Source organism: Pleurodeles waltl, chromosome 2_2 (assembly GCF_031143425.1).
Source record: "Pleurodeles waltl isolate 20211129_DDA chromosome 2_2, aPleWal1.hap1.20221129, whole genome shotgun sequence".
Lineage (NCBI taxonomy): Eukaryota > Metazoa > Chordata > Amphibia > Caudata > Salamandridae > Pleurodeles > Pleurodeles waltl.
In genome coordinates, this window is record NC_090439.1 from 829796433 (window position 1) to 829820997 (window position 24565).

General features: G+C 41.0%; 1 protein-coding gene across 1 annotated transcript in view; it reads right to left on the reverse strand.

Annotated features, from left to right (window-relative positions):
- The window catches only part of TMEM64 (transmembrane protein 64), a 115276-nt gene that overhangs the window by 33190 nt on the left and 57521 nt on the right, over positions 1 to 24565 (reverse strand). Inside the window, exon 2 of the mRNA XM_069220454.1 lies at positions 13421 to 13576. Coding sequence (XP_069076555.1) covers positions 13421 to 13576 — 156 coding nt within the window. The remainder of the gene's footprint in view (positions 1 to 13420; positions 13577 to 24565) is intronic.

Genomic DNA, 24565 nt, shown 5'->3' on the forward strand with positions numbered 1-24565 from the left:
TTTGTGCAGAGCTCCAGCCTTGGGAATGCCCGATTACACAAAACGTTTTTCACTGTTTTCTCATGAACGTGATGGTTGCGCTCTTTCTGTTTTGACACAATCGAACAAATAGACCTGTGGTATATTTTTCAGCCACATTGGATCCTGTTGCTACAGCTCTGCCCGGTTGTTTAAAAACTTGGCTTCGACTGGTGTAAGCGGGTCAAGTGCGAAGGCATTGTGATGGGAGCACCTTTAAGTGTTTATGTCCCACATTCAGTTGAGGTCCTTTTGACCTGAACCACAAATCCAATATCTGAATAGTGCCCGTCTTACCCATTATAAGGTATTCTTTGCTCCTCACACGTGACGATCAAGAGGTGTTCGACTCTGAACCAAGCTACCTTATTACCTATTAATATTGATGATGCAAATGTTGTTAATGAAATAAAACATGACTGCCTCAATGTCACTGAACTATGCACCAAACTGAGACATGATATTCAGGATACTCCTTTAGAGGAGAATGACTAAGTTATTTTTGTTAATGGCTCCTGTTTAAGAGACAATGAGGGTACTCTGAGAGCTGGTTATGCAGTCCTCACCACCTCAGGAGTAGTCAAAGCTTTATGGCTTCAGGGACCCATTTCTGCACAACTAGCTGACTTAGTTGCACTTACAAGAGCATGTGTGTATCTCAGAAGCTTAAAGTGACAATCTTTACAGATAGCCAATATGGATTTGGTGTGGTTCACGACTCTGGGTAGTTGTGGCAACAGCAAACTTTTATGACCCCTTCAGGATTACCCATTTGAAATGATGAGAGAATTCTCAGTCTGTTAAATGTCTGGCAGTTACCTGAGAATATTGTGGCTGTAAAGTGCACAGCCCATCAGAGATCAAATGATTATGTCTCATTAGGCAAAGCCTATGCTGACCAAATTGCCAGATATTATGCACTCCACTGCGTCACCTTCAATGAAAAGTGGGGTGATGGAGGTGACACTGGTAAGACAAATCAACGTTTTCTGGTGTCAGTGGTTGATATATGGAATTAAATTAAAAGACTGCAAGAAGAGGCAACAGAGAAAGAACACAGAAGCTGGTGTAGAGCAGGTTGTGTACAAAGGGAGGAAGATGATGTCTGGATTTCAAGTGAATGGAAAGTCGTGTTGCCAGACTGTTTGTTGACTTCTATGGCTACATATTATCATAGTCAAGTTCATCTCGGCAGGGATGCAATGATTTGCACATTTAAACAGACATGGTCAACCCCAGATTTAGGTGAACTGCAGAAGCGGTATGAAACAGATGTGTTCCATGTTAACAAATGAACGTAGGAAAACGCACTGTGGTTTATTTGTGTCACATAGGCAGATTGGGAGATCCTTTCGCCAGAATGCAGCTTGATTTTATTGAGATGCCTGCTTGCAATGAATTGAAGTATGTGCTGGTAATTGTGTATGTGTTTTCCCACTGGTTAGAAGCCTATTCAACACATAGGAAAAACAGTCTTACTGTAGCCAAACTGCTGCTCAGGGAACTAATACTAAGGTTTGGCTTCCTGACTTATTTGGAATCAGATCCAGGAACTCATTTTAATGATGAAATCATCAAATTGTTGTTTGCAGCATTTAACACTGAGCAAAGATTGCACTGCAGTTACAGATCAGTGGGTTCTGGATTGGTGGAACAAATGAATGGAACACTGAAAGCTCGATTGGCAAAGGTTTGTGCTTCCACAGTGTTGAAATAGTCTGATGCATTACCACTTGCCCTGATGAGCTTGTATAGCACCCCTGACAGGAAGACAGGACTGTCACCACATGAAATTCTAATGGGGTGTACTAATGAGGTTACCAGCAGTACCTGCAAATGCACTTGTGAGCATAACAGATGACTTAGTGCTGGATTATTGCAAAGGTCTGGCTGATGTGGTTTGCTCTTTATCTCATCAGATGGAAGCAGCAACAGTTCAATCAGCTTAACAACAGTGCCACAGCTTGAAGGCTGGTAAATGGGTTCTTATAAAAATGCATGTGAGGAAGACTTGCCAAGAGCCAAGTTGGAAAGGAACCTATCAAGTCATCTTGGTAACGACAGCAGCTGTGAAATGTGCTGGTCTTCCGAACTGGATTTATGCCTTAAAAACACAGGGTCTGATCCCCTAAGAGTGAATGCAAAAGAAGGGGGTTAAGATTGATCAAGCAGTAAGGAAGGAACAAGTGGCTGAAGCAGAGCTTGTGTGAAATGATGAAAATACAAGTATTCTGAATGCAGATAATATTGCAGGAGAACAAAGTCAAAGCCAACTGACTCCTGCCAACACAGCAAACGTTGTAAGTCCAGTCGCACTTGAAAGGAGAACTGAAAAAGGAGATCAATAGCCTGCATCGGCACCTGAAATGGTTGCTGACAAACTCCCAACTATAACCGAAACAGCTGAAGAGTTGAATCAAAGTGAAGACGAAGTTTGTGCTTGGAGAAGAACAAAAAGGAAAAGAGTGCCAAGTCGCAAGTACTGTTCATCTGAATGGATCTATCTTGTTACAAATGTATAGGAGAACAAGTTCAAGGCATTTTTTTTTTACCATGAGGATTCAGTTAAACATTCTGGAACCTGACATCGCATTTGAACTAATTTTGAAATAACCTTGCCAATTGACCAACAGAGACATTACACACTGGAAATGATAATAAGCATTCATCAAAGATTTTGAACTATTTTTTAACCTTTTAGTTGAAGTTTGATAAACTATCTAGAAGATCAAGAACTGTTGTAAATAAATGCAAAGACTTGAAAAGATGCTTTGGATTTCATTTGTGGTTGCTTTTGGATTTGAATTTTTCTTTTCTTTTCCCTCTGTGATTCTAAAGAAGCTATGAACCCAGGCCAGGGTAAACATAGCAAATGCAAGCTTGTGTGCATTGGTTTAGTTATAGTATGTGTAACTGTGCTTTTTATTGATTGGGGCAGAGGGTCTCAATAAAAGGAGATATTCTCAGCACTGGAGTTACAGTGCTTTGCATAACAACATCTAAGCAGGATGAGGGATTACTTCATTTAGATGAGACAAAGGGACATTTGTCTTCTAATGTTTATTACAGTCTGCTATATGAGTATGTGGATACAATGAATGTGTGTGACTGTTACGTGTGTACACAAATTCCTTTGTCAGTACAAGAAAGGATTTCATATAACAGTTTACCAATGGCTTAGGGCATTAGTTGCACCTTATTGCTAACACATTTGTACAATCAAAAATACATCCAGTATTTTTATTCAAGCTATAGTTTAGTTTTCTCTTTTGTTCCCATTTATAAGCATTTGAGCAGCATTGCAAAAGCTAGGAACATAGATATAGTAGGAGGGTTTTTTGAACCTACACTAACTTTTGGCACAGCATAAGCACACAGGAATAATCTAACTTGTCTTCTCCAACAAGCAGAAAAGGAGTTTGTTACTCAGGTTGATGACAGAAGAAAAGCAATGAAAGAAAAGATGGTCAAAGGCATAGTTTCACACGATTACAAGAATAAATCAGCTTAAAACACACATAATACACAAGGACACTCAGCTTTAAATCGGCAACATGTAGGGAAGCTTTGGGTATACATAGGCCGCAATCGAAAACGGAAAGTAAGTTTGTAGGAACGAGTGAATGAGACATGTACTTTGCTTAAGAATGTATGGGATTTCATGTTAAATGGACAGGCCCTGGTGTGCCTGGTGTATATTACATTTGTGGGAAGAATTAGCTAATTACAGGTTACTAAAAAGGGTGGTATAGCACATGCTATTTGAGAGTGTTTTTTCCGAAATTCTACCAAGTAGACAACATTGACAATCCAGCAGGGAATGAGGGACCTAAACTAACGAGTAAAACAAGAGCAAGTAGTACACAGATTAATGGAGATATTTTTGAAGCTTTTATTCCATCATAAGGTGTGATCCTAAATGACATTAAGATAAGGAAGCTATCAACGATTATAGATAACAAGTCAACTGATTTTGCAGGTGCCATGCTCCTAATGGTCATGGAAATGTTTGCAGTAAGATCAATGTTTTTGCAAAATCACCTTGAGGTAGACATCCTTTTAGCAAAGGAAGGTGGAGTCTGTCAAATTTTAAAGACACAACACTGCTGCACACATATACCTGACAATAGTATAGAGATAAGGAAATACCTTTCTAATCTATCGATTCTGAATAATGACTTAAATGACCTGGAACAGACAAATATTTGGGAAAACTAGGTGAAAGATTCTCTAAAGTAGGATCGTGGGTTGGAAGTTTGGGAAATGGATTTGTGAGAATGAGCCTGTTAGAAATGGGGTATTTGGTTGGCAGTCAGGTTACCCACTATCCAAGCAAGGACCCTCACTCTAGTTAGGGTAAGTCACACACAATCACACACAATCCAAATTATCGTGTGCACACCCTCTGGTAGCTTGGCACTGAGCAGTCAGGCTTAACTTAGAAGGCAATGTGTAAAGTATTTGTGCAATAAATCATACAATACCACAATAGAGCACCACAAAAATACGCCACACAGTGTTTAGAAAAATATATAACATTTATCTGGAAAAATGCAGATAAAAACTATTAAAGATGCAATAAGTAAATGTAGTGATATCACTGAAAAGTGATATAAAGTGTCTTAAGTCTTTTAAAAGCAAACAAAGTCTCTTTCAAGCACAAAGTACCTGGTTCAAGTGAAAAATCTCTACAAAGAGCCGCAGAGGAGGAGAAGCGTGGAAACAAAGGGGTGTGCGTTGATTTCTCAGGCTGCACATGGCGATGCGTCGCTTAGTTTCCATGCAGGTATGGCTGTGCGTCGATTTCCAGTGCTCAGTCGTGGATCCTCTTCGGGTTGCAGGATTTTCAGACGCCCTAGGGACAGTGCGTGGATTTCCTGCGCTTGCAGGACGAAGTCATAGGAGTTGTGTCGATCCGGTGGACGTTGCGTCTAATTTTCTACCGCATCGCAGGCGATGCGTTGCTTCCTCTCTGGAAATCGGGTTGCGTCATTCCTGCTCGGCTATGTGTCGATTCAGTGGGCCGTGCGTCGAATTTCCGGTTGCTACGCTGGCACTGCATCGATCTTTTTGTTGCGAAGTCGGGCTGCGTTGTTCCGTTTCTGACAGGTTGGGCGTCGAATTTGCCGCAAAAGGAGTCCTTCTTGAAGAGATGAAGTCTTTTTGGTCCTGAGACTTCAGGGAACAGGACGCAAGCTCTATCCAAGCCCTTCGAGAGCACTTCTTCACCTCAGCCAGAGAGCAGCAAGGCAGCAGGGCAACAGCAAGGCAGCAGCCCTTCACATAAAGCAGTCAGGTGAGTCCTTTGGGAAGCCAGGCAGTTCTTCTTGGCAGGATGCAGGTTCTGGTTACACATTTCTTCTCCAGGAAGTGTCTGAGTTGGTAGGGGCAGAGGCCCTGTTTATATACCCAAATGTGCCTTTTAAGTGGGGGAGACTTCAAAGAGTGGCTAAGAAGTGCACCAGGTCCCCTTTCAGTTCAATCCGGTCTCCCAGGGTCCCACTAGGGTGTATGGCAGTCCTTTGTGTGAGAGCAGGCCCTCCACCCTCCGAGCCCAGGAAGACCCATTCAAAATGCAGATGTATGCAAGTCAGGCTGAGTATCCTGTGTTTGGGGTGTGTATGCACAAGGAGCTGTCAGCCAGGTTTGGCTTGTAAGGCACAGACAGATTTAAGTGCAGAGAAATGCTCACTTTCTAAAAGTGAGATTTCTAAAGTAGTAAAATTGAATCCAACTTCACCAGTCAGCAGGATTTTGTATTACCATTCTGGCCATACTAAATATGACCCTCCTACTCCTTTCAGATCAGCAGCTACCACTCAAACAATGTATGAGGGCAGCCCCAATGTTATCCTATAAAAGGAGCAGGTCTCACAGCAGTGTAAAAACGAATTTATGGAGTTTTACACTACCAGGACATGTAAAGTACATAGGTACATGTCCTGCCTTTTGCCTACACAGCACCCTGCCCTATGGGTTACCTAGGGCATACCTTAGGAGTGTCTTATATGTAGAAAAAGGGGAGTTTTAGGCTTGGCAACTACTTTTAAATGTCAAGTCGAATCGGCAGTGAAGCTGCACACACAGGCCTTGCAATGGCAGGCCTGAGATAAGGTTAAGGGGCTACTTCAGTGGGTGGCAAAATCAGTGCTGCAGGCCCACTAGTAGCATTTAATCTATAGGCCCTGGGCACATGTAGTGCACTCTACTAGGGACTTATAAGTAAATTAAATAGTCCAATTGGGTATGATCCAATGTAACCATGTTTAAAGGGAGACAGCATATGCAATTTAGCACTGGTTAGCAGTGGTAAAGTGCGCAGAGTCTTAAAACCAGCAAAAACTGTGTCTAAAAAGTGTAGGGAGGCAGGCAAAAAGTTAGGGGTGACCACCCTAAGACTCTCAGGTCTAACAGATCCTAAAACCTTTATTGAATGTGACAGTATGCATAATTTGTGCACTTGGATTTTACAAGTTTTTCAATTGATGGCAGAGACAGAGTACAGATTAGACTGAGGAGGGAAGAACTGGAAATGGAAAATATGATAAACAGATATTACCAGACCATGAAGGGAACTGAAAACTACTGTAGACCTAGATCTATGCGTTATCAGACTACAATATTTTGATTTGTTTCATTGTAAATGAGAATGTCCTTTTGTGACTGCATAGGTTGCAGTCAGAGGTAAAACTGAAAGAGATCAAATTTTACTAATACATTAGAGGCATAGAATTTAGCATACAGTGACTTATAAAATCTTCATTTAAAAGCCTAACAGAGAAATTAACAAGAAATGTAAAAATGTGCATGTTTGAGTTATGATGGACAATGTGGCCTCCATTCATATTTGACATCGCGTTTTGTCAAGAAAGATATTGACATTTATATTTGAGTGAACTACTGACATGAATTAATATTGAAAGTATTATTTTTTAGAGAAACTGTAGAAATTAGGTATATTAAGAGTGTTGAATAAACATGAATTAATCGTATTTATATTAATTTAAATGAATTTATTAACTTGAGATACATTTGTGCAGAAAAATAAATACACATTTAAAATGGAGTCCTATTATATTGTGAATAATGCTTGCAATTAAATAATTTACTTTGCATATTTGTTTTTTAATTGTAAGGTGCGCAATAGGTTTCATAAGTGCTAATTGTATTAATTGTATTAATGTGTATTTAGGGTAGGCCAGAAGATTCATTTTGCAGCAGAAGAGAAAAATTACTTGTTTATTTTGTTCCATCCGACCTGAATTATTTCCTAGGTTGCTGATGTGTTGTTGAATGTCCGATTGTATTAACCCCTTTGCTGCCAGGCCTATTCCCCTTCAGGTGTCAGGCCTTTTTTTGGCTATTTGGGGCAGTTCGCACTTAGACCATCATAACTTTTAGCCTACATAAGCTACAAACACCACATTTTCATCCTTTTTTCCCCAACATTCTAGGGATTCTGGAAGTACACATTTAAAAAAAAAACAGAAAAAGGGCTGCAGAAGAAGGCTTTTGTTTTTTTCCCTGAAAATGGCATCAACAAAGGGTATACGGTGATAAAATCACCAGCTTTCAGGAACAGTCAGACTTGAATCAGAAAACCCAATTTTACAAAACAATTTTTGCATTTTACTGGGACAAATCCCATTTTTATGATTTGTTTGTGCTTTCAGCCTCCTTCCAGTTAGTCACAGAAATGGATGTGAAACCAATGCTGGATCCCAGAAAGCTAAACATTTCTGAAAAGTAGACAGCATTTTTAATTCAGCAGTGAGTAATTTGTGTAGACCCTACAATGGTTTCCTACAGAAAATAACAGCTGATTTAAAAAAAATTGAAATAGAGGTGAAAAAAACAGCCATTTTTCCCCACGTTTTACTCTAACTTTTTTCTGCGATGTCAGATTTTTGAAAGCAATAGACCGTTACGTCTGCTGGACTCTTCTGGTTGCGGGCATATATAGTTCTTGCAGGTTCATCAAGAACCCTAGGTACTCAAAACCAATAAATGTGCTGCACCTTGCAATGGGTTTTCATTTAATACCGGGTATACAGCAATTCATTTGCTGAAATATAAAGAGTGAAAAATAGGTATCAAGAAAGCCTTTGTATTTCGAAAATGGGCACAAGATAAGGTGTTGAGAAGCAGTGGTTATTTGCACATCTCTGAATTCCAGGGTGTCCATGCTAGCATGTGAATTAGAGGGCATTTCTCAAATAGACATCTTTTTTACACACGATCTTACATTTGGAAGGAAGAAATGTAGAGAAAGACAAGGGGCATTAACTCTTGTTTTGCTATTCTGTGTTCCAAGTCTCCCGATAAAAATGGTACCTCACTTGCGCAGGTAGGCCTAAAGCTCGCGACAGTAAACGCAACATGGATACATCACATTTTTACATTGAAATCTGATGTGTTTTTTGCAAAGTGCCTAGCTGTAGATTTTGGCCTCTGGCTCAGCCTGCACACCTAGGGAAACCTACCAAACCTGCGCATTTTTGAAAAGTAGACACCTAAGGGAATCCAAGATGGGGTAACTTGTGGGGCTCTCGCCAGGTTCTGTTACCCAGAATCCTTTGCAAACCTCAAAATTTGGCTAAAAAACACTTTTTCCTCACATTTCGGTGACAGAAAGTTCTGGAATCTGAGAGGAGCCACAAGTTTCCTTCCACCCAGCGTTCTCCCAAGTCTCCCAATAAAAATGATACCTCACTTGTGTGGGTAGGCCTAGTGCCCGCGACAGGAAATGCCCCAAAACACAACGTGGACACATCACATTTTCCCAAAGAAAACAGAGGAGTTTTTTGCAGAGTGCCTACCTGTGGATTTTGGCCTCTAGCTCAGCAGGCACCTAGGAAAACCTACCAAACCTGTGTATTTTTTAAAACTAGATACCTAGGGGAACCCAAGATGGGGTGACTTGTGGGGCTCTCAACAAGTTCTGTTACCCAGAATCCTTTCCAAACCTCAACATTTGGCAAAAAAAAAAAACACCTTTTCCTCTTATTTCAGTGACAGAAAGTTCTGGAGTCTGAGAGGAGCCAGAAATGTCCTTCCACCCAGCGTTCCCCCAAGTCTCCCAATAAAAATGGTACCTCACTAGTGTTGGTAGGCCTTGTGCTCGTGACAGGAAATGCCCCAAAACACTCTCTGGACACATCAAAATTATCAAATACAAAACTACCTGTTTTTGCGGGGTTGGGGGGCACCTGCATTTTTGGTCCTGGGCACAGCAGCCATCTAGGGAAACCTAGCAAACCCAGACATTTCTGAAAACTAGACACCCGAGGGAGTCCAGGGAGGTGTGACTTGCGTGGATCCCCCAACATTTTCTTACCCAGAATCCTCAGCAAACCTCAAATTTAGCTAAAAAAAAAAAAATCTAACTTTTCCTACATTTCTGTGTGGGATCACTGCACCGGGACAAATTTCCTACCACCCAACGTTCCCTTCAGACTCCCGGTAAAAATGATACCTCACTTGTGTAGGTGGGCCAAGTGCCTGTGACAGGGAAGAGCCAAAAACATGTTGAAATTAAGGGGGGGCCAAAGCAGGTCCGAAGGGCAATTTGAAAAAAAACATTTTTAGGCTGACAAGTGCAGCAGAATTTTTATCACTATAGATGAGACAATGTTGGGTGGTCGGACTTTTGTGGATTCCTGCAGATTCCAGAAGGTCCCATCACAAAAATGTGGGAAAATGTGTGATTTCTAGCAAAGTTGGGAGGTTTGGCCTAAAAATAATTTGGCCCCCCCGGGAGCAACCCTTGCCTAAGGGGTTGCTCCCCACACATACAATAATAAAAATAAACAAAATATATATATATATATCCCTGGTGTGTAGTGGTTTTCTGTCCCCCCGGGGGGCAGAAATGGCCTAAAAATCATTTGGCCCCCTGGGGGGTGGCCCTTGCCCAAGGGGCCGCTCCCCTTATTAAAATTTACATAAAAAATAAAAAATTCCCTGGAGGAAAGGTATTTCCTTTCCTTTCTTGTCTCTCCCGCCCCACCTCCCAGTCGGAAGAGAAATGCAAAAGCGCTGACATCATCAGACGTCACTGGAGGGGTGAGGGAGAGGGGAGGGAATCGGGGTGGAAGGGGAAGCGATTCCTCTTCCATCCCCGACTGGGGGTGTCGGCTGAGTGCAGGATGAGCTGGCCTCGTCCCAGGCACATGGGAACCGTGTGCCCGGACGAGACCAGCTCACCCCAGGCACCCTTGGAGTTAAAGACTAAGAACAAAGTAACAGTATTTTTTCTAGCCAAACAATACAGGAAGCCTTATTAATTTCACATGAGAATTGCTCAACTCATCCTGTGTACCGTGAGAAAGGATCCCAAAGTTGCAGTTAACAACAAGTATCATATTTTGAGGGAACTGTATGAATTCATAAAGATGACCCAGCATCTTTCCTGAATAGAATAGATGCACACCTATCAATATCTATTCTTCTGCGCAAGATGAGCCCACCTGCAGAACCAGTTGGAAACTAATTGACATTTCTAGTTAGGAAGAAACTTTTCATCAGTCGAGTCCAGTTGTTGAGTCATTCTAGCTTGCTGATGACCCTTGATGTGGTGCTGCTCTGTCTTCACCTTAATCCCTATGACCCGTAATCCCTATGACTCTCAAATGTCCTATGAAGAATTAAAATGATCTTTTCTAATTGCCCCCACTTACTTATGCTGTTCGGTACTAACATTCCCAATTCATTCTTAACTGCTGACCTGTCCTAAGTGCAGTTTGTGTTCTGCACTGTCCTGTCTACTGATGTTGTGAAAGGATGAACGCTCTACTTGATGAAACATTCCTGTCTGATGTCCCATGAGGAGAGAAATAATTCATATTGTGGTTTCTTGTTTTTTTCAGTTTAGATAATTACACCAGTGTATTTTTAGTGAGTTAACCTAGATGGATGTCTACATTATTTTTGTCTTTTCTTTTTGTTTTGCCCGCATGTGTTAGCCCGTTTCCACACATGCAAGTCCAAATTTGTGTTAGAAATAAGGATGGCCCAGCTCTGAAACTAAATATTATTAAATTAATTTTGATGATTTACTGATGTCACCATCATCTGCTTTGAAATCTGAGTTTAATGTGCAATTATAGTTTTGTAAAGTTGTGTTATTCTTTTGGACTGCATAACAGTATTGATGCAAAGTAGACAATCTTTTTAGACGTTTTGGTCTACCTGTGGTTTTCATGTATGTTTACAATTTAGTCTTGGGCACCATTTACATTCCATTGGCTCTGTAGTTGTGATATAGCTTTGAAGGCTTTATTCAGTTTGGAGTTTCATTTTGTAGTCAATCTGATCATGTTGTTTAAAATTGTTTATGTGCCTCATGATGCTGCACCTTTAACCCTGCCCCCACGCTCACTGACCCCATTCCCATTGCATGCTGCACCACAGATCCCATATTTCTTTTAATGCACCTCAACTGCTGTGTAGTATGCTTATGCCAGCTATCGACAGCGGTCTGAGGTTTTGACTGGGAGCATTAGTAGTCTATTTGCTCCATCATACTACTCAGAATAAATAGGCTTCATTACATACCGACAATTGATACTGGCATTCAAAGATTGTTTACGTGCAGCGTTGTAGTCCTGATAAAGTCACTGGTTATCACCATGTGCCAAAATACGTATTGGCTAGATCGTGATAGAGGAAACAAAGGGCTAATAAAGAATATATACCAGTATCACACCTTCAAAGGTGTTTGGCGATTTCTTCAGGAGTACTTGGTTCTCATGTTTGTAAGCAACCATTAAGTTCAGATATTAATTCAAGCATTCCACACATCATTTGAAGTGAGACGTCCCAATTGTGGTGGGTGTGCCTAGATGTGATACACACTGTAACATTGAACTCAGGCTGCATTTCGCTGGTAAAGGCCAAACAGGCTAAAACCTTTTTGGGTTTACTTATGTTTCCCTCTCAGGGGGTCCAGCCTGGCCCGGAAGTTCGGCCTGGACTGTTCCTATTGGAACAGGACCATGTCTGATTTAAATACGGCAAGTCCTGCCCCACAGTAATTACCTGTGACTGAGATTACTGCAAGCATTCCACCTACCTCTATTTGTGTGTTTCATATGCAATCAAACATTAAACACAGGTTATCAGAACACAGCCCACAATTTAGAATGTGACTGTCCATATTTGTTTATTACAGTCAAGAAAACCATGTACAATAAAAGTGACCTATCATGTCATAAAAAGGTTTAATAACCGTTATATTTGCTCTCATAAATGAGACTTGCCAATACTTACAAATATTTTTTGTAACAAGGAAATAATTATTCCTGGAAGAAAAACATTTTAATATGTCAGCATTTTTTCAATGTAAGGGCAAACGCCCAGGCCATAAATTGGGACTTAAATACTGACTGGGCAAACGTTTAAAAAACAATGCTTTGTTGAAGTCTGCAAATTATGAAGTAGAGGGCAAATGTAGTAAATAATTACATGAAAAATACTGCAGATGCACAACTGTATTTTCCCACTGGCCTTGATTTTAGTGTTCTATATAGAAAGTGGGGATATAACAGTACCTCATGATTCATAATTATGGAGCGAACACTGAAAAACAGTGGTGGCAAACTGATACACAACAAGTATGTAGAAAGAGTTCTGTGAAAGTGCCTGGAAGCAACATATTTATATGTAGGCGAAACGCAAAAGAAAAGTTGATGTACCACGTAACACAGCGTTGTGCGAAGAAATCACAGAGGAAAATCAGTTTTTCTTTGATGGTCCCTAACATTAACATGAAGCGAAAGAGGAGAACTGCTTTTCAGCAAGAGGATCTTCATTGTTTAAGCCGTATTCTTCTTATAAGAACAGCACGTGGACCGCTGCACTAACCACTCTAAAAGTATATAAAACGACTGCCATAGCTAGCTACGCGATGCTTTTAAAGATGAAATGATTACATGTATCAACACACTTCTTGCTACTAGATCACAGATCTGGCAAGAATGTATTTAAAATTGATTCACAGTTCAAAAATCACAGGTGGGTTGCAATATTGCACATAGGCACCTTAAATTTCTCGCCTGGCAACTTTTGAAACCAATAGAATGTTTCTTTATCTTAATGCATATCAACATTATAAAACAGGTGGTCTGTGCATCTTCTAATGTGATTCCTGGGACACTAATCTAGCGACGTTCGCAATTTAACCCCACTATAAATCAGGTCACATTGCATAACTGAGACATTTGATGCCTAACAATTCTGTTCAATTAGTTATTTTCTTTTTCACACGAGAGAAGATTACTAAGCTCGTAAAATAATATGCACTACCAAGGATACAATGCTATAAATTCTAAGGACTTGCTCTTCTCCAATCTTTTAAAAACAGATTACATGTCAGATTCACATTTCGCTTTATGAAACATACCTGTAGGCTAAATACGAAGTAACCACTGATACTCTGCTCTGCAATGACATCCTCCATAGTTCGCAAAGTGGTTCCTAAGTAGGAGTTCAGCAACTGCGTAGGAAACAGTCCAACCGAAGAAGCCAAAAGATAGTTTGGTAGAGACAAATCTGTAATCTAAAAATAAAGAGAAATTTAACATGTTTTCGTTTTTACTTTGTTCATTAAAAATTTAATTGAGAATTAACAGTTTATTAATATCCACCACCATCAGAGAATTCCAAAATGCATGCGTTTTAACAGCATTAACGATAAACTGCAACGCTGAAAAGGGGCTGTACTGCACTTTAGAGCTGCTCATTAGCAGGAAGATAAAGAGAAAATCATTAGAAAGCACCAATATAACCAATACAGACTACCATATGTTTTTAGTACAATTATATTTCAGTTCTGCTCACAAAGCAACAATTAACTACCTGTGTTGTGTACTTGATATAAACCGTTTTGGAAACTAAAATCATCTTATGTTTGCACAATATTATACTATAACTCAGATACCATTCATGCAGAAAGAAATATGAGTTACCCTTGGAGACATTAGTAATGACTAACTGAAAGATTTCGACCTCCTAAACCGACCCACCCCCTGCTCCTATCCATCGCGGATCCTTCAATATATTGGGGGTTATTCTAACTTTGGAGGAGGTGTTAATCCATCCCAAAAGTGACGGAAAAGTGACGGATTTACCACCAGCCGTATTACGAGTCCATTATATCCTATGGAACTCGTAATACGGCTGGTGGTATATCCGTCACTTTACCGTCACTTTTGGGACGGATTAACACTCCTCCAAAGTTAGAATAACCCCCATTATCTTTATGAATGGCATGCTGATTGATAGAAGAATAAAAAACATACTAGTAATCCTTATCCAAGCAATAAAGTGAGATAGAAATATGAAAGCTATCTCAGAATATCATTAGAAAAAATAGTGTCTGATAACAATATATTACTTAGGATACAATGTTTCCAACTCCAAGCCAGGCACAATCCCCTCAAGACATCAGATGTAAATTTTGCAGCCTGAAGATTCAAACTGTGCACAAACACTCAATGAAGAGCTTCAGCAATCCCACTAGATAAAAAAAATACAATTATTCCTTTTGCCCAGTGCCTTCCAGCTAAACATTCTTAACTATGTTCAAGCTACACCACCGGGCATGTTTGCTGCTAGACTATCTGTTGGTAGACCATTGAAAGGCCCTCTTCATCTGCTAATCCAATAAGAAACATATGCATCTGTTGTCACTGCGGGAAAGGCACTGATTCCACAAATAAGCGATCTTGCTCTGCTGAGCACCCATTCGCTCATGCTCCTACAGTTCCCTTACCTCTGTAGGCATTCCTGGCTTGGCCAACTTTCCTTACACTACACCCCCCACCCATCCAACAGAGTACTTTCATGGTGGCTTCCAGGATTCCCCCTAATCAATTTTCTGCTGCAATCATAAACCATGGGCTTCTTATTTCATTATTCTACGAAACTCAACATTCCAACATCTTTACATCTCGAAGGTTACCTCCAGAAACATCTCTACCCCTTCCTTGGGGCTGCCCACCTGCGCATCTCTCTCTTCCTCATTTGTCAGTTACACTGTCCAGCTCTGACATCCTCCAAGCACGACCCACCAAGATGATAACCCCCTTGTCATAGTTATGGTTCTTAAATGAACTCAAAATTGTAATGTGCACTGATATTTACCAAAACTGACAATTTGCTTGTTAAGTCCCATAAGTATATAAAGCTGCTTTCATATTTCAAAAGCCTGTGCTGCCACCGGGCAATGGTGAAAGTAGCTTTCTTTGAAGCACCATTTAGGGAGTGACATTTTACTTCTTTCATTGACCGGTGCAGACTATGCCTTCATTGTAAATGTTTAAATCACTGAAAAGAACTGTAATTTTTCATGATCAAATGCCCTTATTCTTACTGATGGTAGTTTATTTTTTAACAACTGCTCATTGACATTGCCAACGCAAGAGTGAAAGCGCTGGGTTTACATTCGGGTGTGAAACTCCATGGTGTACAATTGAGCTAGTCCTATACAACATTATGATATCACATGCTGAACCGACATAGAATACTATAGTACATAAATCATTTGCTTTTTTTAATATAAAGTTCTAGCAGCCATCTCTCTTGGTTTTGAAGCAATATAAATAACAATTGATAATTCTATTTTAAGTTACCGTTATTTTCTTTACCTTCTTCTGAAGGATTTGATAATGGGACTTTGAGATTCAAAGCAATAGGAACCACCTCAAGCCAATCTGAACAGATCTCCAAGTCAACCCCACACAGCACCATGACAAATCAAAGCATGGTGGCAGGACACCAGGCATTTACTGCCCGATACATAAGGCAAATGCTCCAGATCTACAGGGGTAACCAACTATAATTTAAGGGCAGAGCCCCATACTGCACCACACCCGAACAAAGACAGCCACACACTCACCAATCAGATCTACACCACAGAAAATACCAAACTTAAGCACCAGAGGTCCAATGTGCACGCACACAGTGCTCACAGACCAGTTTCCCAAGGTACACATTAGACAAGCAGCCTCATGATAGAGAAGATCTAACTCTAGCACATGGAAATCGAAAGCTGACACTTACACAGCAGTCAACCACTCAGAATTTCAAACAGAACAATGTGATAAGACAACCCCTGGGACTCTCAACAGCCTCACATTCGACTCTACCTCACACTGCCACAAACATTTCAATTGACTAGAGCACAAAGCGGACTACCTTAGGGAGGAGCTAAAATAAAATCATCCTATCTAACTCAAATACAGCCTCACTACCTATGCAAAATATAAAGATGCAAATGCAGCAGGTGTTAGCACACACCCACAATAGACACTTCCCCACACACCTATGTTCTAACACTTAATCATGGCCATTCATGCCTCTATCTCATAACCTGCACTGTGCAAAGAAATCACTTAGTCAGCAACCCAAGGCTGACAACAACACACACGGAGCACACTTCAATGTGTAGAATGTTAACCGTTGAAACCTGATATTGATACCGCTTATCCTGACCACATGAACAAGCCCCAGGGCACAGAGATGACACTGGGGTGCATTTTACACAACTACAGGCAGCCAAGCATGCCACAGACATAGCTGAAGCCATCCTGTTTCACAAGCCTGACATTATATTACGAACCTACACTTGGTTGAATCAGCTGTTCACCCCTCTTATGGGTATCCTACACCATCAAATCTAGACTATCTGCAGTGGCAAAGCAGTGGAATTGCAGTCATTCACCAAAGCTTCCTGCACATCAATCCTTTTGCAGTGGATAAACTGTATTCCTGTGAACACATGGGAGGGGCAATCAACACAGCAGGCAGATCTTGAGAGAAACTGCTTCGAGTTTATCACCTTACATGAGAAAACCAATAGTTCTTCAAACAAATAATATAAACAATTACGGCACACTTCATACTACACCTGAACGCCATCTTTCTTGGGGATTGCCACCTCTACTGGATTGACAAGGAAGACATTCAGGTTTCCACTCTGAGAAAATTAATTACCAATCATAATCTAGGACGAGCGTGAACAGGTCTGACATGTCAAAAGTGCTATTCTTGATCTAATCATATTGATGAATGGCACTATTGGCATCAACTCAACTGACTGGTCAGACCATCACCAAATCCTATTCCACATCACCAGACACATACAGAAAGCAAAAGGATCAAAGCAGAGCATACAAGAACTGAGCACTTGAACCAAAAAATTACCACCATAATGGAAGTGTTGGCCCCACTTAGGCCTCAAAAGACACAAAACAAATTATCCCACCACTGGTTCAACAAAATCCTAAAAGAAGGAAGAGTCTTAGACTCACAAAGAGAGTATGGAGGCACAGCAACCAACAATCCCACTGTGATCACAAACACCTCCACAGAGAACTATGAAGCCTTTGCAATCTTTTTAATGGAGAAAATAATGAACATTGAAACAAAACATTGCTACTGACAGTGAAATGTTACAGGATTTGAGCATCAACACCACTGTGAAAGGGAAACAACACTCACTGACAATTCCCAAACTGATCTCCAGCCTACTAAGACCAAAAATGTGTATACATGGAGCAAATGCAAAACTCTCAATGAAGATAACCACAAGATCATAACGTCTATGAAACCAACTTTGCATTTCAATGATCCAGTCTCCTCTACAATCATGAAGGATATCAATTAACATGTTTTCCACTCTGGGTGAAAATGTAAAGTCATCACTAATCCAAGGAACCAATCCTGGCTGCTTGAAGGTTGGGCAGGTGACACCTCTCCTGAAAAGTCAGACACTGATCCAACAGAACTAAACCATTTTTGTTTGGTGTCAAACATCCCCTTCATTGCGAAACTGTTGGAAAATGTCTACACATCAGCTATATAAACACATTAAACAGTTCAACTTGTTGGCCAATTTCCAATCTGGTTTCACACCTGGACACAGCACAGAATCAGACTTCCTACACATCACAGACGATGAACTTAATAGCCTTGCCTAGAATGACTCCTGCCTCCTCATATTGTTGAGGGTTCCCCTTAGTATTTAGGTTGGATACCATTATTTTAGCTTTAGGCCCGTAGCCTGAGCCTTTAAATACATACACTTTTTCATTTTATTCCTTTTAATATTTTTGAGCACAACTTGCTTTCAGTTTTTTGTTTTTATACTTTAATCTGCTGCCTTTTCTGAGAAGGCATAGTTGTTCGTGTTGCACATTTTATCAGCCCTTTGCACGCATTTCACTCTTTGCCCTGCTGCCATATCCTGTATATGGTATTCTAACTAGTATTGCCACTCCAGGAGTTACGGAGTCAACCCTCAGCTCTAGACATATTATCATGTCAAACCTGTTCCAAGAACACTGCATGATTTTTTATATAAACACTGCATTGGCCTAAGAAGGCTAGAGGTCATTCCAGCCGTGGCCATCCAAGGACGTACACTGACCGCTTTGCTGATCCTGGCACTGACTCTTCAGCCAACTTGGTGGATTGTCAGCAGACAACAGGTAGACCCTTGCCCGTTGCTCAGGAATAGGGTTGGGGCTCCTTTCATAGACCGGGATATGCAGAGGGGCTAACACCACTATGCTCTCAGGCTTTAGACATTAGGGTATGTGTCGGAATCATTAGGTTTCATAATCATACTAGGATGGTGGGATTGTTTATTTTCTTCACTCAAATGGTAACCATAATCATTGCATTATGCTTCATCTGCCTAATTATCACAGCTCATGCTTCCCCCCAAACTACGCAGTCATAACCCCAAAGGTAAGAGCCCTACGACAATACTACTGAACATGCAGTCATCAGTGTTTGACACGGTCAATTATGACTGCCTTTTAGAGTGACCTGAACACAGAATAGGGCTAACTGGGAACATATTCAAATAGTTTGTTTGTTCTATAAATCACCAACCATTAATCAAACTGGTATGTTCACTAATGCGTCCCTGGTCAGACTCGAAGTTCCTCAAGTACCTAGTATCTCCCCAACACTTTCAACATATATGGAACCACCGACAAAGATTCTTAAACAAGCGAACCTGCCACACATATGTATACAGACGACACTCTGCTATACTTGAAGATTTCCTCTCTGGAAGAAAGTACCGGACTCAATGACACTCCAGTGAAATCCCAAACCTGGCTGTCACAAAGCCACCTCAAACTAAACTCCAACGAAAACTGAATTCCTGCTGTTCTCCACACCTCACAGTTCCCTCCCTATATAAGAATGGGTTAAACACCTAGACGCACTTAATTGCAAACTCGTCATAAAAGAATTAACAAAAATTCTAGGCATAACCCTGAATAAAAACCTTAACATGCAAGCACACATCAGCTCATCCATAAGCAGTGCATTTCTCCAATTAAACCTCAAGCGTGTGAAACAATTCATCCCACCATCAGAATTTAAGCCTGTAGCTCAATTCATAGTTCTACCCAGACTGGACTATGGGAGTGCAACCTTAAAGTAATTCCCAAAATAACACATGGCAGCACTCAAGGTGAACCTACATTTGCAGTGAAATTAATAACAGATTCAAGATGTTTCAACTGCATCACATCATCTTTAAAGTCTCTCCACTGGCTATCGTTCAAAGCTAGGGTCCAGCTGAAGATAGCATGCATGACGCACAAAGCCCTGCAACTTGGTGCACTTGAGCACCTTTCAAATGAACTCAACCTCTCAAGGGGCAGCTGCTCCCTATCAAATGTCAATTCCCTATGGCCTACATTCAGAAAAAAGACGACCTATACCCACACTTTTTCTAGATCCACCCCGAGAATATGGCACTCTCTCCCATCGGAGATTCAGTCTAAGCAATCAACAACTACTTTTAAGAAAGAGCTTAAGAGGATTTTATCAAGCAGATTCTTAACCTAATGTTAAGGTCTAGCCAGACTCTGAAAGCCCCTTGCACCTAAAGCAATATCTCGCCTAGATACAGTTATCAATGGACACAGTCACGCTGCGAAAAGGGGGATCTCTGGACAACAAGCATTATGTTCTTTTGTTTTCTGTTATGGGATATTATATGTTATGTAACAGCTCAAAATTACTTTTGGAAGTAAAATAACATACAGGTCCAAAATCACCAATTAAGTGGAAATGGTTTTAGAAAGCACAACTTATCTCTCGGATTTGTAATCATTATTGATACATCATTAGGAGAGTGGATACAAGAGCACAAATGAACCTCAACCGCAGGTTATGGATGCTGAAAAATATTGCCCATGCACTGCAGTTGGAAGCATTCATCAGGCAGGATTACCACCACACCTGATAGCCAATAGCAAACAACGACACTGAAATTACTCCTCCTTCCGTCTCTCATTCGACAGGGCATTTCCCCGGTTGGCTAGTACCCTTAGATGTTACTTTTGAAAACCCAGGGTCACTCCAGTGCCTCTGTCACGGTCCTCAGCTCATGTAGACTAACTGCAGCAAGCACGGGATACTTCAAGAGAGAAAGCGAGGGAGGGATGGGGAAGGTAGACAGAAAGCGAGAGGGAGAAGAGAGGAGTGAGCGAGAATGGATGGATGGACAAATGGATGGCAAGGGAGAAAATGCACAAGGAAACGAAGGGAGCGTGGTTGGCTTAAGCATTTTGGCCAGAGCTTCTTTCAGTTCACAAGTCCAGCCCTGTCTTCTGACCTTCTCATAAATGGAAATTACATTTTTCCAAGGAATGGATGAAGGGGCATAGCCCCAAGATATCACTCTAGGTATGCTTTTGGTGCCCTTATACGAACTGTAAGAGACTGGCAGATCTGTCTTCATCCAGGCCTAATCACTGGTCATTCTTAAGTATTATTTGCTTAACACAGAAAAGGTAACTCAATCAGGTGTCTTTTCTACCTCCTCCGCTTTCACGTTTATCTTGCAACAGGGACAGAGCTCAGAGCCCTTTATTCTCAAAGGCAGTGTGGGTGGCTAGATAGCAGACGGATGGTATGGAAGTGCAATTCCTGCCTGTTTTGCAGAACATCAAAGTAACATACCACAATTCATCCATCTGTTCTACCTCACCAAATTTTTTGCGGTTTCTGTTCAGAAGTGTTTTGTTTAAAACCTACACGTGCCAGTACACATTTACTTAAGAACTATGTTTTCTTATGCTTTGCTTGGTAGCTCTTTGAACTGAGACGTTAATGACATGCTTGAGAGCCTTGCTCTAACTGTCCCACATCTGCACTTAGACGTACACGGCAAACGATCTCATTCCACATGTGGACATCACATCTTGAATGAGCAAATGGACGAACCTGACAATTGCAAAGCGCCCTGTTGGAACTGGTACATAGATAAGAGCATCTGTCAGGCCAGATGGCTACCTCAAAGCAATGCCCAACAGAAAGGTTTTGAGGGACTTTCAAAAGGAGTGACTGATTTGCAGTGGCAGCCTCAGAGGAAGGGTAATCAGTCCTTGGTTCCTAAACAGAAAGACCATCCTCCCATGCACAATTTACGGCTGATGGGCAATTTGACAAGATTCTGTTTCATCAAGTGAAGAATATGGGAAGGAATATAGAGATGAACAAGACTTTGAAGAAAGTAGGGTCCCAAGTAATAGAAGGGCGGCTCTGTGGTATAAACAGAGGTCTTCACAGTGAGCCCAACGAGCTGTGGCTAGCCACTGTAGACAGGCAGGCCAGCCAAACGACAAAACACGACAACAGATTCTAAATATAAAGGCGGGTTGCTGTAGTATAAACAAGTTGAGGTCCAGAGAGAGGGTATTTGGGAAGACCAACACCAAGGGAATTTTTAGTATTTCCAGCAGGACAGAGCAGCCACCTGCACAATGAATTTTGTAGATTTAAGGGAAAGCAGCAGAATGAATTTCCTGAGCCTACTGAGAGAGAAAAGACTAACATTTGCAATGGTTTACGCGTCTGCTTGAGTTAGAGCTATTAGCGCTGCAAATTCCTAACTGGTCTTTTCTTGCCACATAAATTGAAAACAAAAAGTACAACAGTTGACATAAGCAGGTTGATTTAAAGTGCCACGGCCACCATGAGCGTGAGTGCGAAGGAGAGACACAAAAGGAAAAAGAAGTTCACTCACAGTCAAACATATCGGCAAATGTGCAATTATACATGTAACGGGATCGGTCCCCAAGGCGGTACAAACGTAAAGCATTTACCAATATCAAAGGATTTTTGAAAGGCATGTGCACGAACGAGTGAAAGTGATGGCCGTGAAGTGGGTGTGGTTAAAAGCCCACATAGATACCAACATGTCTGAAAAGCAGTGCTTGAGCACTGCTATGCTCAACCTAAAAACAGTACAAACCCTAAACCGTCCACCCCTATCCATAAATCACACTTCTTGTGAGCTGATGGGATTACTCAACATTCATCTAGTGTTCTGAGGTATCAGCTAGGAATGTATCGTCTACAGCGTATTTCTAGTTACACAGGACCCTTCGAGGTCTTGAATTGAATGATTTATTAGACACCTGGTCATTTGAAAGAAATGTCTGGAAGATGGGACATGTTTTTATTTCTGAAGGTTCACGACGAGTGTAATGGGTCGGATCTGAACTCCTTGCAGTACTTCTCACGTAACCTGCACTTCGAAGTAAATGCCTCAAGCTAACAACAGCCTGTACCAAAGCAATTGTGTGGTTTCACATAGCAAGAATAGAGGATGTGGTAACATTCACTTGCAGCTCAAATTTAAATGTCATCAAATCCCTCACTTTGCATTTTGGAAAACACACAATGACCAAGGAAGAAGGTGATGTAAATACCACGTTCTCGCAACCCAACAGCAAAACCTGGATCTTGTTTCAACTGGACACTTGCACTTTGTTGCATCTAACTTTGAACTCAAACAAAGAATCAATGATCACTGAAAAGTCACTAGATCCCTCACAGAAAAAAAACTGTGATCCAATGATTATCTGGCTACAGTAAAAATTCTGCATTAAATAAAGAAAGAACAAACCTTAGCTGAACAGAGCATGACAGTTAATATTCCTGGAACCATACGAACCTGGACACTTGCATAAAGTGATGCCATCTAGGAAAGAGGCTATATTCTTGCTTTTCTAACTCCTTTCTGATTTTCCAGACTGTCCAAGAGACATAAACAACATTGGTAAGTGACTTCACAAGTTAGCAATGGTAGCACTGCTCCATGATCTTAATACATCTGACCAGCCATTCCTTACCAACAGCCACATTGCCAGTCCTCCTGAGGTGGGACGCTGTGAAATGCAAGAATAAAACCCCAACTCCTTAATAATTCCAAGGACGAAGCTTCAGCTTTTTCTCATGAAAGTAAGTCTCAGCTTCACAGCAGTACATTACTGACCATATAAAAAACAGTGATCAGCCTTGCATAGCAACAGTCAAAGGCAGAAGACATAGAGTACACCAAACATTATCTAGTGCACTAACCCACAAACCACATGCTGACCAGCAAAATATCAGCAAATAGTTTTTTTTTGTTTTTTTTGGTCATTTTAGTAATTTTCAAGTAGTTGAGATTTCTATCACTGTTGCTACTGACAGCAAACGTGAAATGAGGAAGCAGCTTGTCGGGTAATCTCTATCATATCTTTTAAGCTGTCTGCTTACTAGTGCTTGCTTTAGATGAAGAGAAACTTCTGTATACTCTAAGGGACGATGACACCTATTAATGTAAGGTTTTGTGGGAAAGCAAAAAAGGCCTTAAACACTGGCACGGTAAGGATCTGTAGATAATGAGGATACTGCGAGGGCATACATCAATACCACAACCTGTTCTGTGACTGGAGCTAAAACAATTCAATATATGGGCACAGTTCGGAGACAGCTTTGCCGGTTTGAATGCAGTAATCTTTTAGTAAAGAAATAGGCCGAATTTTATCACCTGTCCTGATGCAGCCTCTAAATTTATGCCAGCTCTTTTTAACCGCTATATAATTCAGCAGATTGAACAGCAACCTATCACTCCTTTCTGCATAGTTCTTCTTCTCCTGTAGAGTTGCCTTACTATTTGTTGCATAATATATTCAGAAACATTATTAGACTTTTGTTCAAGGATTCCTCTTACCCTTCCAACACACAGCATTTGAAACAACCACAGCTTAACTGTATTCACAGGTTCACAGAGGTTGTTGCTAGGGCTGGTAACAGCCTAAATCAGACAAAACACAGAACCTACAGAGACGCATCCTAGGAGGGACGCTGTCATTGGTACAGGTATTGCCTGCAATTTGGGCATATTGCCAAAGAGCTTGTGTTCTCGGAGGGCCGGGCTTTTGTTTCTGGAGGTACAGTGTGACAGAGATAGGAGACGCAGGCTCTTAGATCTCAGTCACAGCAATGGTCACATCACAAAATCCAACCAAGTCCACCGAGCGATTCATATCGTAAAATGCAAAAAATGCAATTTGCTTCAAGAACTCCCAAGTTACCATTTAAACTGAAGCCTCTGCTCATGCCGACAATGTTTTAAAGGTGATTTTCAACATAACTTTGCTCCTTCATGGCAATAAGTGTTATTAAGTTGTAGCACTGTCCTGAAAGATACAATACCATTTATCTGACTGATAAAGTCAAAAAT